Source organism: Prinia subflava, chromosome 8 (genome assembly GCF_021018805.1).
Source record: "Prinia subflava isolate CZ2003 ecotype Zambia chromosome 8, Cam_Psub_1.2, whole genome shotgun sequence".
NCBI classification, from domain to species: Eukaryota; Metazoa; Chordata; class Aves; order Passeriformes; family Cisticolidae; genus Prinia; species Prinia subflava.
In genome coordinates this window covers 29,427,944-29,441,130 of record NC_086254.1, presented here as the reverse complement: position 1 = coordinate 29,441,130, position 13,187 = coordinate 29,427,944, and the positions used below count along the sequence as shown (strand labels likewise).

At 63.9% G+C, this 13,187-nt stretch overlaps 2 protein-coding genes across 2 annotated transcripts; one reads left to right on the top strand and one right to left on the bottom strand.

Annotated features, from left to right (window-relative positions):
- Nucleotides 1-131: 131 nt before the first annotated feature.
- On the top strand, nucleotides 132-1,884 carry FOXS1 (forkhead box S1). Its single transcript, XM_063402230.1, has one exon. The coding sequence runs from the start codon at nucleotides 190-192 to the stop codon at nucleotides 1,837-1,839; it is 1,650 nt and encodes a 549-aa protein (XP_063258300.1). The 5' UTR covers nucleotides 132-189; the 3' UTR covers nucleotides 1,840-1,884.
- Nucleotides 1,885-5,002: 3,118 nt separating this feature from the next.
- MYLK2 (myosin light chain kinase 2) lies at nucleotides 5,003-12,839 on the bottom strand. The gene is made up of 11 exons (XM_063402229.1): nucleotides 10,635-12,839; nucleotides 10,206-10,513; nucleotides 9,199-9,304; nucleotides 8,871-8,964; nucleotides 8,640-8,749; nucleotides 8,316-8,457; nucleotides 8,062-8,132; nucleotides 7,706-7,834; nucleotides 7,248-7,400; nucleotides 6,747-6,879; nucleotides 5,003-6,404 (listed from the first exon to the last, which is right to left on the bottom strand). Exons 1-11 carry the CDS (start codon nucleotides 12,785-12,787, stop codon nucleotides 6,324-6,326), a joined length of 3,480 nt encoding a protein of 1,159 aa, XP_063258299.1. The 5' UTR covers nucleotides 12,788-12,839; the 3' UTR covers nucleotides 5,003-6,323.
- Between the last annotated feature and the right edge of the window lie 348 nt (nucleotides 12,840-13,187).

The window sequence follows — 13,187 nt, the reverse complement described above, 5'->3', positions numbered from 1 at the left end:
GGCACAACAGAGAGACCTGGCACAGGATCCAGCACAAACCCAGGCTGGGGGCAGGGGCTGAGGCACTGGGGTGGGCAGGGGGCAGACAGGCATCTGAGGGCAGGCAGCACCCTCAGTCCTGCCAACATCCCTCACTCAGCCTCACTCCAGGCCCGGCCGGAGCCCGGCTGTCACCGTGAGCACGGCAGGATGAGAACCAGATCGTGGGAAGCTTCCGTGGGAAAAGGGGCTGGGGGAGCCGGGGGCTGTGCCCGCCTCTGCCCTGGGGAGGCTGCGGCCGTGCCAACCCCGGGGTCACTGGCTGCCGGCCGCAGGCCTTGGCGGCGCATCCGTCCGTCCGTCCGCAGGGACCAGAGCTGGACGGCAGAGTCCCGCTCCGCCCTGGGCGGCCCCTCAGAGGAGGGGCCCGCCGCCCCCTCCGCCCGGCGGGTTTTAACGGGGCCGCGCGGCAGAGCGGGATCAGCGGCAGGGCTGGGACGGCGGGGGCCGGCCGGGAGGATGCAGCCCGACCTCCCCGTCGGCGACGCGGCGCTGCGCAGCCCACCGGCCCCTGAGCCGGCCGGCGGCGCCTTCCCCAGCGCTGAGGCCACCAAGCCACCCTACAGCTACATCGCCCTCATCACCATGGCCATCCAGAGCGCGCCCGAGCAGCGCATCACCCTCAGCGGCATCTACCGCTACATCATGGGCCGCTTCACCTTCTACCGCGAGAACAAGCAGGGCTGGCAGAACAGCATCCGCCACAACCTCTCCCTCAACGAGTGCTTCGTCAAGGTGCCCCGTGATGACAAGAAGCCGGGAAAGGGCAACTACTGGACCCTCGACCCCGACTGCTACAACATGTTTGAGAACGGCAGTTTCTTGCGGCGCCGCCGGCGCTTCACCAGGAAGAAGGGCCTCCGGGACACACCGGGCGCTGAGGGAGATGAGGGGCGCGGGAAGACCCCCAGACAGCAAGCGCGAGGGCTGCCCGCCGCCCCGCTGCCGGAGAAGGGGAAGGCGGAGGGGGGCTACACCTCAGCCACGGGACGCCTGCCGAGCCCTGCCGCTCTGCCTGAGGGTGCCGGGGTGCCAGGGTGCGCTGAGCCCTGTGCCCGGCGTCAGCCGCCCAAGGCCAGGCAGCCCTGCGTGTACCTGCAGGATGTGGCACAGCCCAAGGGGCCGTTCTTCGCGGCCCCCGAGAGCCGCCTGCCCAAGGAGACTGTCTTCGGGGGCCTCCCGGCGGCGCTGCAGCTGCCCCGGCCAGGTCAGTACCCACTGCCCGGCGAGCGCCCGGCCCAGCACCAGCACCCTGCCCTGCTGCCTGCCCTGCTGCCCAGCCAGCACAGGGACACCCCGCAGGACTCGCCGGCCACCCCAGACACTCCCCCAGAGCAGCTGGAGGGCAAGGAGCTGGCTGCCTCTGGTTTGGGGCCGTGTCAGCCTTTCGGGCAGGTGCCACCTGCATTCCCTGGCAACCTCCTCGGCACAGGCAAGCCCCCCCCATCCTGCTTCTTGGAGGGAGAGGGCTACACGCAGCCCCACCTGCCTGTGTTCGGCTCCTTCAGCCGGCCAGGCCCCGAGGCGCTGGGCAGCAGCTACCAGTGCCGGGTGCAGGCACTGAGCTTCTGCATGAAGGAGCGGCCCTGCAGCACAGCGCTGGAGCATCTCCTGGCCACAGCCCCCCCGGCCTCCAGTGCCCCCCGCCAGCCACCCTTCGGGGCCATGGGGCCACGGGCAGGTGAGCAGAAGGAGCCATGGGGGCCGGGGACCACGATCCCCCTGCAGGGGGGCAATGGCTACCCCCTGGGGCTGCCCCCCTGCCTCTACCGGACACCCGGCATGTTCTTCTTCGAGTGAGGGACTCCCCACCCTGGGACAACCCAGCACCTAATAAAGCACATTCCCCAACGCTGCCTCTGTGGTCTCTGTGCCCCATTCGAGGTGGGCCGTGGGCAGGGGCAAGCTGGGGACCCTCAGCCCCAGCTCAGGTGCTGGCTGAGGGACACACATGCCCAAGGCCACCTGGCACAGCCTCCATCCTCCACCAGTGATCACTGAGTGGATGGTGATGGTGAGTGTCCCATGTGGGGACGGGACATGGCCTGGGTCAGAGCACTGGTCCTGTGTCCCAGGGAGATGCTGGGGGTAAGGTCCTGCCACAATGTGGGGCCAGGAGCCCCTGAAGCACCATCCCATCGTAGTGCAAGGGAACTTTGTCCCTGGGGGTCAGGGGGATGTGCTGCAGCAGCAGTTATCCCCCCCTGGAGCCCCACTGTCACCTCCCTGTGCCTGGGACCCCTCCAAGTTCCTGGTTTTGCATAGGATGTCACACGTGGCACAAGTGGCACCAGCCTCAGTGTGTGGCCCTGCAAATGGACCTGTGCTGCCCCAGACAGACTGCAGGGAGGCACCAGGGGTTGTGGCACAGTGTGGAGGCTCTGCTGTGAGGGGGGAACAGGGCTCCCTCCTCTCTGTCCTTGCTTGTGGCTGTGTCAGTGCCTGGCTGGGATTCCAACTAGTCCCTGCAGGCTCCGAGACCAGGGCAGCCCCAAAGATGGGCTGTGCCAGGGGCTGCAGTTCTGATGGGAACAGCCAGGAGAGTGGATTCCTCCGACCTGAATCATGCAGGGTGGCTGCCAGTGAGGCACCAGCTGAGTCACCGCTGTTGACACTGGGCTGGGCACAGGGATATGCCCCAGCTGGCCAGGCTGGGGGACACTGGAGTGGGCAGGGTCCCCACACAGCCCCAGGATGGGACCTGGCCACCAGCACCTTCCCACACAGCGCTGGGACCCGAGTCAGCACCTCTGAGCACTGGAGTGGAGCCAGAGTGATGCTGGCAAAGTGAGGGGCTCTTCTTGCGCCCCCCATCCTGCCAACCCCAGGAGCAGCAACACCCACACTCCATGGCACAGCCTGCCCCAGGATAGACACAGGGCTGGCAGAGGCTCTCCATGCTGATGTGGAGATCAAATTTGTACCAAAGTTCCCCCAGCTCCCCAAGGCCAGGGGGACTCCATTTTGGCCAGTCTCGGGGGTCTCTGCGGGGGCGGTGCTGGCACGGAGGAACGCTGCTGTCACTCAGGGGCCGGGAGCCGCGTCCGCTCTGTTATCAGCCCCCAGACGGCTGCTGCTGGGCCATGGCTGTGTCCCAGCCCAGGGCAGGGCAGGGGGGGCCGCCCTTCATCATTGGGGACTGCCACTCAGCCCTGGGCCTCTCTTTTCTCCCTTTTTTTTCCCTTACCCAGTGGAAAACAATATTTGAGCGCCTACATCATGCTGGCGTCTCCGGAGCGGCCGGCGGCGAGCGCGGCTGACCTCAGCCCCCTCCTTCGCACGGTCCCCGGGGGCGCGGGAGGAAGCGAGCGCCGCAGCCGTGCCCGGGGGCCGTCTGGTTCCCACGCAGCGTGGCCGGGCCCATCGCCCGCCCCGGCTGGGAACACACGGCCCCGGACCCATGCTGTGCCCGGGATGGGGTCCCTGTGCTGGGAGCAGTGTGGCGCATCCCACTGTCCCCCCAAAACTGCAGCAGCCGCTAGGGATGGGCATTCCTGTCCTGCACAGCCTGCACTGCCCGGCAGTGCAGATCACAGCAATGCACTCTCGCTTTCCCGCCCTCACCCCGACTGCCGGTCATGGACCCGCTGTTCTCCCAGCTCTGCCTCCTCCCTGGCTCCCTCCTGCTCGCTGTGGGTGGCCCGATCCCCCGCCCACTCGCCCGTTCCCATCCTGGGCCGTGCCGTGGCCAGGGCTTGCAGCTCCCGGTCACGGGGCGAACCTGCTGCCGCTGCCGGCGGTGCTGCCAGGTGCCGGTGCCGGAGGTCTGCCCGCTGCCTTTCCCTCCCTGCCCTGCCTGCGGGGATCCCTGCTCCTGCAGGCAGAGCGGGTGCCACGGGAGCAGGGTGCATGGGGAATGTGTGCGGCTGCAGGCGCTGGGGATGGGTGCTGAGGACACACGTGTGCACAGCCAGACTGCACCGTGCATCTGTGGGGTGATGAGGACCCCACAAGTCAGGGAAGGACCTGGCTGTTATTGCCAGTGGGACCAGTCTGTTCCAAACAGCTTCAGGGGCTCATGAGCCCTGTCAGGTGGGAACATAGGATGGGATCAGGGCTACTTCCATGGGTGTCAGCCCTGTGGCCCCACTCATCCAGCCCCAGTGTGTGCCTCTCTAGGGTCCCGGGGTAGGAAGGAGGGGACTGGAGAAACCAAGCTGGGCTGTGGGGTAGGGGTCCCCCACCCTGGGATGTGCTGGTGTCTGTGCTTCCCTATGCCACAGACGTGCACACACTGGGCTGTGCTCAGGAACTGATCCCCTGCAGCAGCTCAGGGTGCCAGGAATGTCCAGGGCTGATGGCCCATGTGGATGCCCCAAGGCCACCCCACAGCAGGACCCTGCAGCCCCTGTGGCCGTCCGGGGCCAGGGCCGGGATGAGCAGCTCCTGGGGCCAGACAGGAAGGAGACGTCACCGCCGTGGAGCGTAACTCAAACCAGATGGGGCTGCGCTGGCGTCCAGGCCTGTGGGGTGGTCACCGACAGGAACCGGTCAAAGGCTGCCGGCAGGAAGCGGCTGGGAGGGACGCCTGCGGCGAGAGCTGGAGTCCGGGCTCTGACAGCCTTAACCACGTCAGGGCCAGCCATAGCTCCCCTGGGAAAAGGGGCACCAGTAGCCACCAGCCCCTGCCTGGGCATCCCACCCGATATGGGCAGACGCTGAAGATGTGAGGACACGTCTGACTGATCCATCCACCCATCCAGTCACTCTCCCTTCCCCCACGCCCTGGGGTGCTCAGAGCTGTTGGGTGTGTAGACCAGAAACCCTTGGCTCTGTGCCTGCGCAGCCCTGCCCAGGACGTACCAGGTGGTCCCTGTCCACAGCACAGCCTGGACCCATTCCCTCTACCACGGAGATGAGATTCTGCTTCCCATCCTCATCTCACTTACCCCTGTCAGGCCCCACAGGTGGGAGTAGGGCCTCCCCAGCCCCCGGAGTGGCAGGTGTGGGCTGTGGGCAGACCTGTACATTTATTTACAAGAAAGCGAGTGCTTTGGAGGGCTCCATTATGAGGCAGGGTCCCAGCAGTCATGCCTCCTGCCCAGTGGGCACAAGCCTGAAGCCCCTTCCCCTGCTGCAGCCAGTGTGGGGGTGAGGGGCAATGTCTCCCTGTGTCTCTTCCCAGTGTTTTTCCAGCAGGCACAGAGGGCAGAGGCAGCTCCAGAGCAAACACACAGCCTTGGCTTGAGGGGCTCAGCCGTGGCAAAAGCCAAAGCTGGGGGACTTCTTGCCAATCCCCCATCCCTTCCTGCAGTGGGCAAGGCTGGATGCTGCACATCCCAGGGGATGCCCATCCTCTGGCAGCACCGCGGAGGCCCAAGGGGTGCAAGCAGAGAGGACGGGGATTGGGACAAGGCAGGGGAGCTGGAGCAGCATCCCTCTCCTCAGTCCCAGCAGGTCCCGCGGAGCCCCCGGGCGGGGCGGGGCAGTTCCGCTGTGTTGGTGGTCGGGTGAGCGGTGCCGGCCGGAGCGGGGAGCGCGGGCCAGCTGCTCTGCATTAGCCCGCCTCGCTCATCGCGAGCTGCCGAGGACGGGTGAAGCAGAGGTTGTGTTTTTCCCCCGCTGGCAGAACCGAAGGGCAGGGAGGGCAGGAGGAACACAAAGCCTCCTTCTTTCCTCGTTGGCTCCCAGCTGGGGACGCCGCTGGAAGCGTGCGTGCTGCTTCCTCCCTTCCTGTGCGAGCAGCAGCTCGGAGCCAGCTCCGCTCCCACATGCCCAGCTGGCCAGGAGGAGGTGCCTGAGCCCCGGCTCCGGTGCCGAAGCACCAGGGTGAGGGTCCGCGGTGCCCTCCAGCACCATCGCCGAGCCACAGGGTTGGGAAGGGAAGTCGGGCAGTGCAGGGGCCAGCGGCAGTGAAGGCAGGCGGGGCTGCGGCATTTACAGGCAGAGAGTGCTCATTTTGAGTCCAAAAGCAGCAAGCACCGGGCGGCTGAGGCAGCGGGATCACACCGGAATGGCCTTCCTCCGCCGAGGGCACGGGAAGGAAGCGTGAGCAGAGCACAGATGCTGCAGGTCGGGCATCACGCAGCCAGGCCAGGGCCAGAGATGAGATCAGAAACCTCCACTCCGGAGCAGCCTCGCAGTCTGAGGAAACCCCGACAGGAGCATTGCCTCGGTGAGAGTGAGGAGGGCTGGAGCCTCGGGAGCCTCAGGGCCACTGCGAGCACCCCCAGCGGTGATGCGGTCCTGAGTGCAGTGGGATCCGCTCCACAGAGCTGCTCCAGAACGGTGGGGGTCCCTCTCCAGTGGTTCCTTTCTGGCCTCGGCTCCCCTGGGAGTACAGCTCAGATGCCCAGCGCTGTTAGGGACCCCGAGCTGGTGATCTTCCTGAAGCGGTTGGCAGCACACACCCCGATGAAATTTTTCTGTGAAAAGGAAGAGGAAAGATTCTCATCCTCTGGCAAGGGCTGTGGCACCAAAGGTTGAGCCAGGCCCTGCTCTGGGGCCTGACACTACTCCTGCCCCTAAAGGCTGCTCTTGGGATCAGCTCAGGAATAACCACCTCAAAGGGACCTTGATGGGGATGTTACCTCAGGGGCATCCATGCTCAAAGGTCCCCAGCCCTGTGTCCCCAGCTGCCAGCAGCACAGAGAGACACAGCCATTCTCCATGCTCCAGATGCCATCCACCAGGACAGGCAGAGTCTGGCAGACCCTCCCAGCCCCCTCAGAAGCTGCTGACCCTCCTGCCCTGGCCGCACCCCGCACCTTCCAGCGCCGCCTCATGACGTATTTCTTGAGCAGCACTTGGGACTTGAGCCTTCGGTTGGAGCGTTTGGCCTTTTCTGCCAGATTATTGAGCCAGGGATGCTGCAGGCACTGGTCAGCACTCATCCGGGCACTGGGAGAAAGAGGAGCCCATGTCAACCCTGCTCAAGCCCCTCACGTCCAACCACCCCCTTCTCCAGCCACTCCAGAGCCCCAAAACCCCATAACCCTGCAGGGAAGAACCAGATGGAAGGATGTGCCAGGGACTGCTGGGGCTGGGCAGGACTCTGAGGGGTCCAGCACATCCTGTTTGGGACAGGTGTCCCTGCAGGGATACAGAGCTCTGTTGGGGACAATCAGAGTGGGGCAGAGCCCCATGGGGTTAAATCAGTGCTGGACCCAGGGGATGCTGCTGGCCCTGGTGAAGAGGCAGCATGTGGTAGCTGAGCCAGCTCTGCAGATGCCCATCCCAGGACCCCATGGCCACTGTCAGCTTCACACCTCTTATCCTTGATGATGAGGTTGGAGACAAAGTCCTTGGCCTCATTGGAGACACTCTCAAAGGTCTCCTCATCGAAGTACCAGTTGGCAGCCAGGACGTTGTTGAGTGTCTCGGTGTCATCGTCACCCAAGAAGGGGGAGAGGCCGCTGAGCCTGGGGGTGCAGGGAGGTGAGGAGTCAGCTGCTCTCAGGCTTCAGCACCTCCCAGACCCCCTGGAACAGAGCCAGTCTGGCCAGGGATGTTCCAGGGATGTGCTGTCACCGTCCTGTGCTCCTGCCTCCAGCTGGGCTGAGCCTCTTCCTGCCCCCAAGCCCCACACCCCATCTCCCCATTCAGGACCCCCCACCTGCCACCAAGCAGCCAGGTGCCTGGGGACAGCTCTGCACCCAGGGGAGCTGTGCCCCAGCACCAGAGCTCCCCAGCATGGCACTGGCAGCCCCACCCAGCCCTGACGTACAGCATGTAGGTGATGACGCCCATGCTCCACATGTCCGTGGAGTAGGAGACCTGCTCGTAGTTGACCACCTCAGGGGAGAGGAATTCAGGAGTGCCAAAGTTCACTTTCAGCTTCTCATTGGGATTGTACCTGCAGCCAAGAATGGGTGCAAGTCAGCAGAAGGGGGACTGAGGCTGCTCCCCCAAACCACTGCCCCTCTCTCAGTAGATGCTGCCTTCCCCAGCTAGTCAGGGAGTGCCGTGGCCAAAGCAATGGCCTAGAGCAGGTTCTGGGGCTCCTGGTACCCAAAGGCACACAGAGATGCAGGGTGGAAGGGGAACAGGGAGGAGGGACAGAGCTGAGAAAGAAAACCTCACCTTCGAGCCAGCCCAAAGTCGATGATCTTCACCATGTGCCCGGTGGCAGAGACGCAGAGGATGTTCTCAGGCTGTGGGGACAGGGTGACCATTGCCCCACCACCCAGAGAGGACATCCCCACTGCACAGACCCAGCAGGCCGTGGGTCCTGCAGCTGACCCACAGCAGAGCAATGCTGACAGGCATTGCCCCTGCAGCCAGCCGGTGTCCTGCTGTCACCTTTGGCCCTGCCATTGTCAGCCCCAGCCCCGCACCTTGAGGTCGAGGTGGAGGACGCACATGTGGTGCATGAAGCGGATGCCCTCGCAGATCTGCCGGACGAACACCATGCAGTCCACCTCCGTCAGGTGGTAGTCATCGTCGATGATCCTCTCAAAGAGCTCACCGCCCTCCACGCTGCACGGGGATGGACCACGGGGTCATTTTGGGGAGACTCCCTGCCCCGAGCCATCCTCCTGTACAGCTCCTTGCCCTCCTGAGGACTCTGGCTCAGCTCCACCGTGGAGGTGCTGAGCAGAGCCGGGGTGGGATGTAGCATTTTGGGGCTGGACAGCCCCAAGGAAGGCACAGGCACTCACAATTCCATGAAGAGGATGATCTCCCGGGGCGTTTCGATGGCATCATAGAGCTGGATGAGATTGTGGTGGTTCAGCTGGTTCATCACGTCGATCTCCAGCAGCACCATCTCCTGCAGAAGGAGCCCCAGTGTGGGGTGTCAGCCCTGGCTGTGTCACCGGGACAGGCTGTGTCCCCACACCAGGGACACACAGAGTGTAACACTGCCACCACCTGCCCGCCGTCGCTCAGACCTTGTCCTTTGCTCCCTGCTTCCGGATCACTTTGGCTGCCAGCTTGAGCCCTGTTTCCTTCTCTGTGCATGTGTGAACTTCACCAAACTTGCCCCTGTGGAGGGAAGGAGGAAGGGGGAGAGGAAGAAGTGCCCACACCATCGGCCACCCAGGCTGCTGGGGACCCTCACACTGCACCGTGGTGCTGCTCTGCACTGCCCAAGGCACCCATCCTGCCCGAGGAACCTCCCCATCACGACCAGAGGAGTCCCACCAACTCAAGGCCACTGCCCGAGCCTGGAGGATGGCTTGGGACAGTGCCAGGAGAAACACTGGGGCCCCTCCTTACCCCCCCAGGATGTCCTTGGAGTTGAGGCTGAACTGGGAGCTGACACTGGCGGAGTGCAGGGTGACGGTGCGATGAGCGAAGGGCGCTGGCGGCGGAGGGACATCATCTGCCCAGAGACAAAGATGAGGTGAGAGGGGAATCTGCTGTCCAGGAGACCCCACTTCTGGTACCCTGGGCTTCCCTGGTGTGGAGACAGGCCAGCACCCCCAGCCAAGCCTGTGGGTGCAGGATGTGGCCAGGTACTGAGTGCTGGGCTGTCAGCCAGAAGTTCCTGGCTGGGGCTGCACTGGATGATGCAGCAGCTCCTGAAGGGTCCCTTGCTATCACCCATGGCACTACCCTGCTGCATGGCACCCACCCTGCTCCATGGAACCCTGCCCCACAGCACATGCCACTCTCTTCCATGGCACCCACCCTGCTCCATGGCACCCATTCTAATGCATGGCACCCACTTTGCCTCATTACAGCCACCCCCACCAACCCACATGTCACATTTACCCTTTGCACGACATGTCATTGTCTGTCACCCTCTCCAGGCCAACCCCCCTCCATGCCACCGCCTCCTGCTCACCCTCCCAGGACAATCCCATTCACGGGGCTGGCCATGCACACATTCCTGAGCCACCCTTTCCCAGGGGAGAGCAGGATCCAGCCTTACAGGGATCCACACAAGCATCCACTGCCCCCAAGCCCTGCTGTCCCCACAAGGACAGTGGTGCAGGATATGAGGACATACTGTCCCCTGTCACCAGCCAGTCACTGTCACTCCCCAGCTCCTCTTCCTCACAGTCAGTGTAGCCAGAGCAGGGCAGGAAGGGACTTGACATATTTAGCCCTGTTTACAGTGAAAGGGGAGCTTGGAGGCCACCAGGCAGGTGACAAGCCAAGGGCAGGAACTGGCAGCACTGAGGGCAGTGTGGGCAGCAGGCAGGGCCATGGGGTTCCCAGGCTGTCACTCCACAGAGTGTCTGGGGGATAAAGAAAAGGCAGGTACCTCATGGCCTTACCCAATATCTCAAAAGGGTCTTCCTTCCCAAAATCAGGAGTGAGGTAGGGGCTGAGGGGTGGGTTTGCTTCTGTCAAAGATGGTTGCACCCCAGGTCCAGGCTGCTCCGCCACCCCAGCAGGATCTGGGGGCTGCCCTGTGGCACTGGGCAATGTCCTGTCCTGAGGGGTGCTGGGGCTGCAGGGTTCCAGGGGCTGCAGGTCCCCCGGGGCTGGTGGGCCAGAGCCAGGCTCTGTCAGACCCTCTTTTGGCTCCACCATCGTGGTCTCCTCTTCTATTGTCTCCATCTCTGCCCAGGGCTGCTCCTCCCTGGAAGCAGGAGTTGGAGGTGAGCAGAGCCCAGCCAGCAGCTCCCAAGCCCAGCATCCAGAGACCCAGGGCTCCCTGGAGCAGCAAGGGGGATCCCCCCATCCCAGCAGGGTGTGGGTACCTGTGGCAGGCAGCCGGGCAGCTCAGGCTCTGCAGCAGAGTGGGGCGCGGGGGCTCAGGGATCGTTGGTGGCTGTTCCTCGGTCCCCTTGGGCACTTCCTCCCCTTCACCCTGAGCCTTCACAACAGCCATGGCCGCTGCCTCCGTGGGTTCTGCAGCCCCATCCCCAGCCTCTGCTCCAGGTGGGGGAGGCTTCACCTCTGCAGCTTTCTTCCCTCCGTCCGGAGCATTTGCAGTAGCTGGGACCTTCTCCTTTTTAGGGTCTTTCCCTTCATCCCCAGCCTTTGGTGCAATTGTGGATTTTTCAACCTTTGCAGTTTTCTTCCCTCCATCCTGCACCTTCACAGCTGCTGGAGACTTCTCCTTTGCAGGCTCTTTTTTGCCTCCACCTTGAGCCATTTTTTCAGCTGGTGTTTTCTCTGCCTTTGCTGCTGCCTTCTCTTTATCCTGAGCCTTAGCTGCATCTAGGGCTTTCTCCTTTGCAGGAATGATGACTTTCTCCTTCACTGAAGCTGGGGCTTTCTCCTTCACTGGAGCTGGAGCCTTCTCTTTCATGGGCTCCTCTTTGCCTCCGTCAGCTTTTTTGACTGCTGGGGCTTTTTCTGCCTTTACCACTTTATTCTCCTCACTCTGAGCCTTTGCAGCATTCAGGGCCTTTTCCTTTGCAGCAGCTGTGGTTTTCTCCTTTGCAGGCTTGGTATCAGCTGGGGCTTGCTCTGCCTTTGCATCTTGCTCCCCTTCATCCAGAGCTTTAGCAGCGTCTGGGACCTCCTGTTTTGCAACCACTGTGATTTTCTCCTTTTCAGGCTCTCCTTTGCCTCCATCCTGAGTCTGCGCTGCAGCCAAGGCTGTCTCCTCCATAGGTTTTGCCTTCCCTCCTTCAGAGTTTGCTGCAGCCAAAGCCTTCTCCTCAGTGGACTCTGCTTTTCCATGACTCTCAGCCCCTGACCCACCAGGTGCTTCCTCCTTCTTGGGCTTGTCCTTTCCTCCATCCTGTGCCTCAGTTACAGCCAGGCCCTTCCCCTCCATGGGCTCATCCTTCCCTCCATCCTTCGCCTTTGCAGCAGCTGAAGACTTTCCTCCTTTGAGCTCTCCTGCAGCTGGAGCTTTCTTCTTCCCAGGCTTATCTTTCTCATCCTCCCCTACACCCTGGGTCTCGGTGGCAGCCGGCCCCTTCTCCCCGGTGGATGCTGCCTGCCCTTCATCAGGTGCAGCCTGTCCTCCATCACACTGCACAGCCGAAGCCTCCTCTCCTGGAACCGCTTCCCGTCCATCCTGGGGCTCTGCAGCAGCCAGAGCTGTCTCCTGCTCTGGCTCTGTCTTCCCTCCTCCAGGCTCCTCTGTGCCTTTGTCCTGTGCCCCGGTGGCGGCTGGCACTGTCCCCGCTTGGGGCTGGGCAGCCTGGGGAGCTGCAGGGGCTGCGCTGCCCTCGGCTGGGGCAGCCCCCCCGGTGTCCCCCTGCCCTCCGCCCTGCTCCATGGGACGCTCCGGGCTCGGCGCGGCTCCTGCGGCAGAGAAAGCAGCAGCTGAGGGCTCGCCGGGCCCGGCGCCCTGCAGAAGCGACAGCGGGACTCGGGCGGTGGCTCTGCTCCTGCGGGGATGAGCTGCTGCCGTCCAGCCGGGAACTGTGCCCCCGCCGCCCAGACGGCGGCTCCCGGGCTGGTGGCAACGAGCCAGGGACCCCACGTGGCCACCAGCCCCTGCAGCGTCCCATTGTGCCCCGATATCTGCCCCGCGGTGACGGATCGATGGCCTGACCCCGGCACCTGTCACCGGCTGCCTGGGGCCTGCGACGTGCGAACAGCCAGAGCGGCGCGGCCAGGGTGACAATTTAAGGCCACATCCCACCATGGCAGGGTAGGAGACAGCGGCTCTGGCCCCGGCCTGGCAGTGGGGATCAGGAGATTTGAGCATTCCCGGCACGGCCCCGCCACTGCTCCCACTGAACCTCACAGGAGGTCCAGCCATGCAGGCAAACCCCGTCTGCTCTGGGGCCACACAGAGCCCCGCACCCCGCAGCCACCAGCGTCCCCCTGCCAGGGTAACCAGCTCTGCCAAGGGGACCTGTTGGTGCCCTGTAGCTGCATTGGGCTCCAGCCCAGCACCTGATCCCTGCTCTGCCCTGGGCCCCACTGCCCTCCTGTGCCCGGTCATCTTTCCTCACCCCGTCTCAAAACACCCCCCTGTGCAGCCATCCAGAGCCCAGGACCGCCCAGCTCCACAATAACCCCACCAGTGACCACCCCAGTAACGGGGAGGTTGCTTGCTGGAACAGGAGGTGCAGCAGAGCAGTCCCTGGAAGAGCATTCCCATATCCCACAGCTCAGCACAGGAAGCCTGTGGGGATGGAGGTGTTCTGCCCAGGGCTGGGGGCTCTGCTATCCACAGGATCCCCCCAACCACGCCCCAAGTCAGAAGCCATGGAGACCCCTGGCCCCTTACCTGGGTCCTGGTGCAGTGGGTGCTCAGGGAGGCAGCATCCGCACTGTGGCAGCGCCGGAGGGAGCAGCCTCTTCTACCGCGGGTGTAACGGAGCCGGATTAGTGCGGGCAGA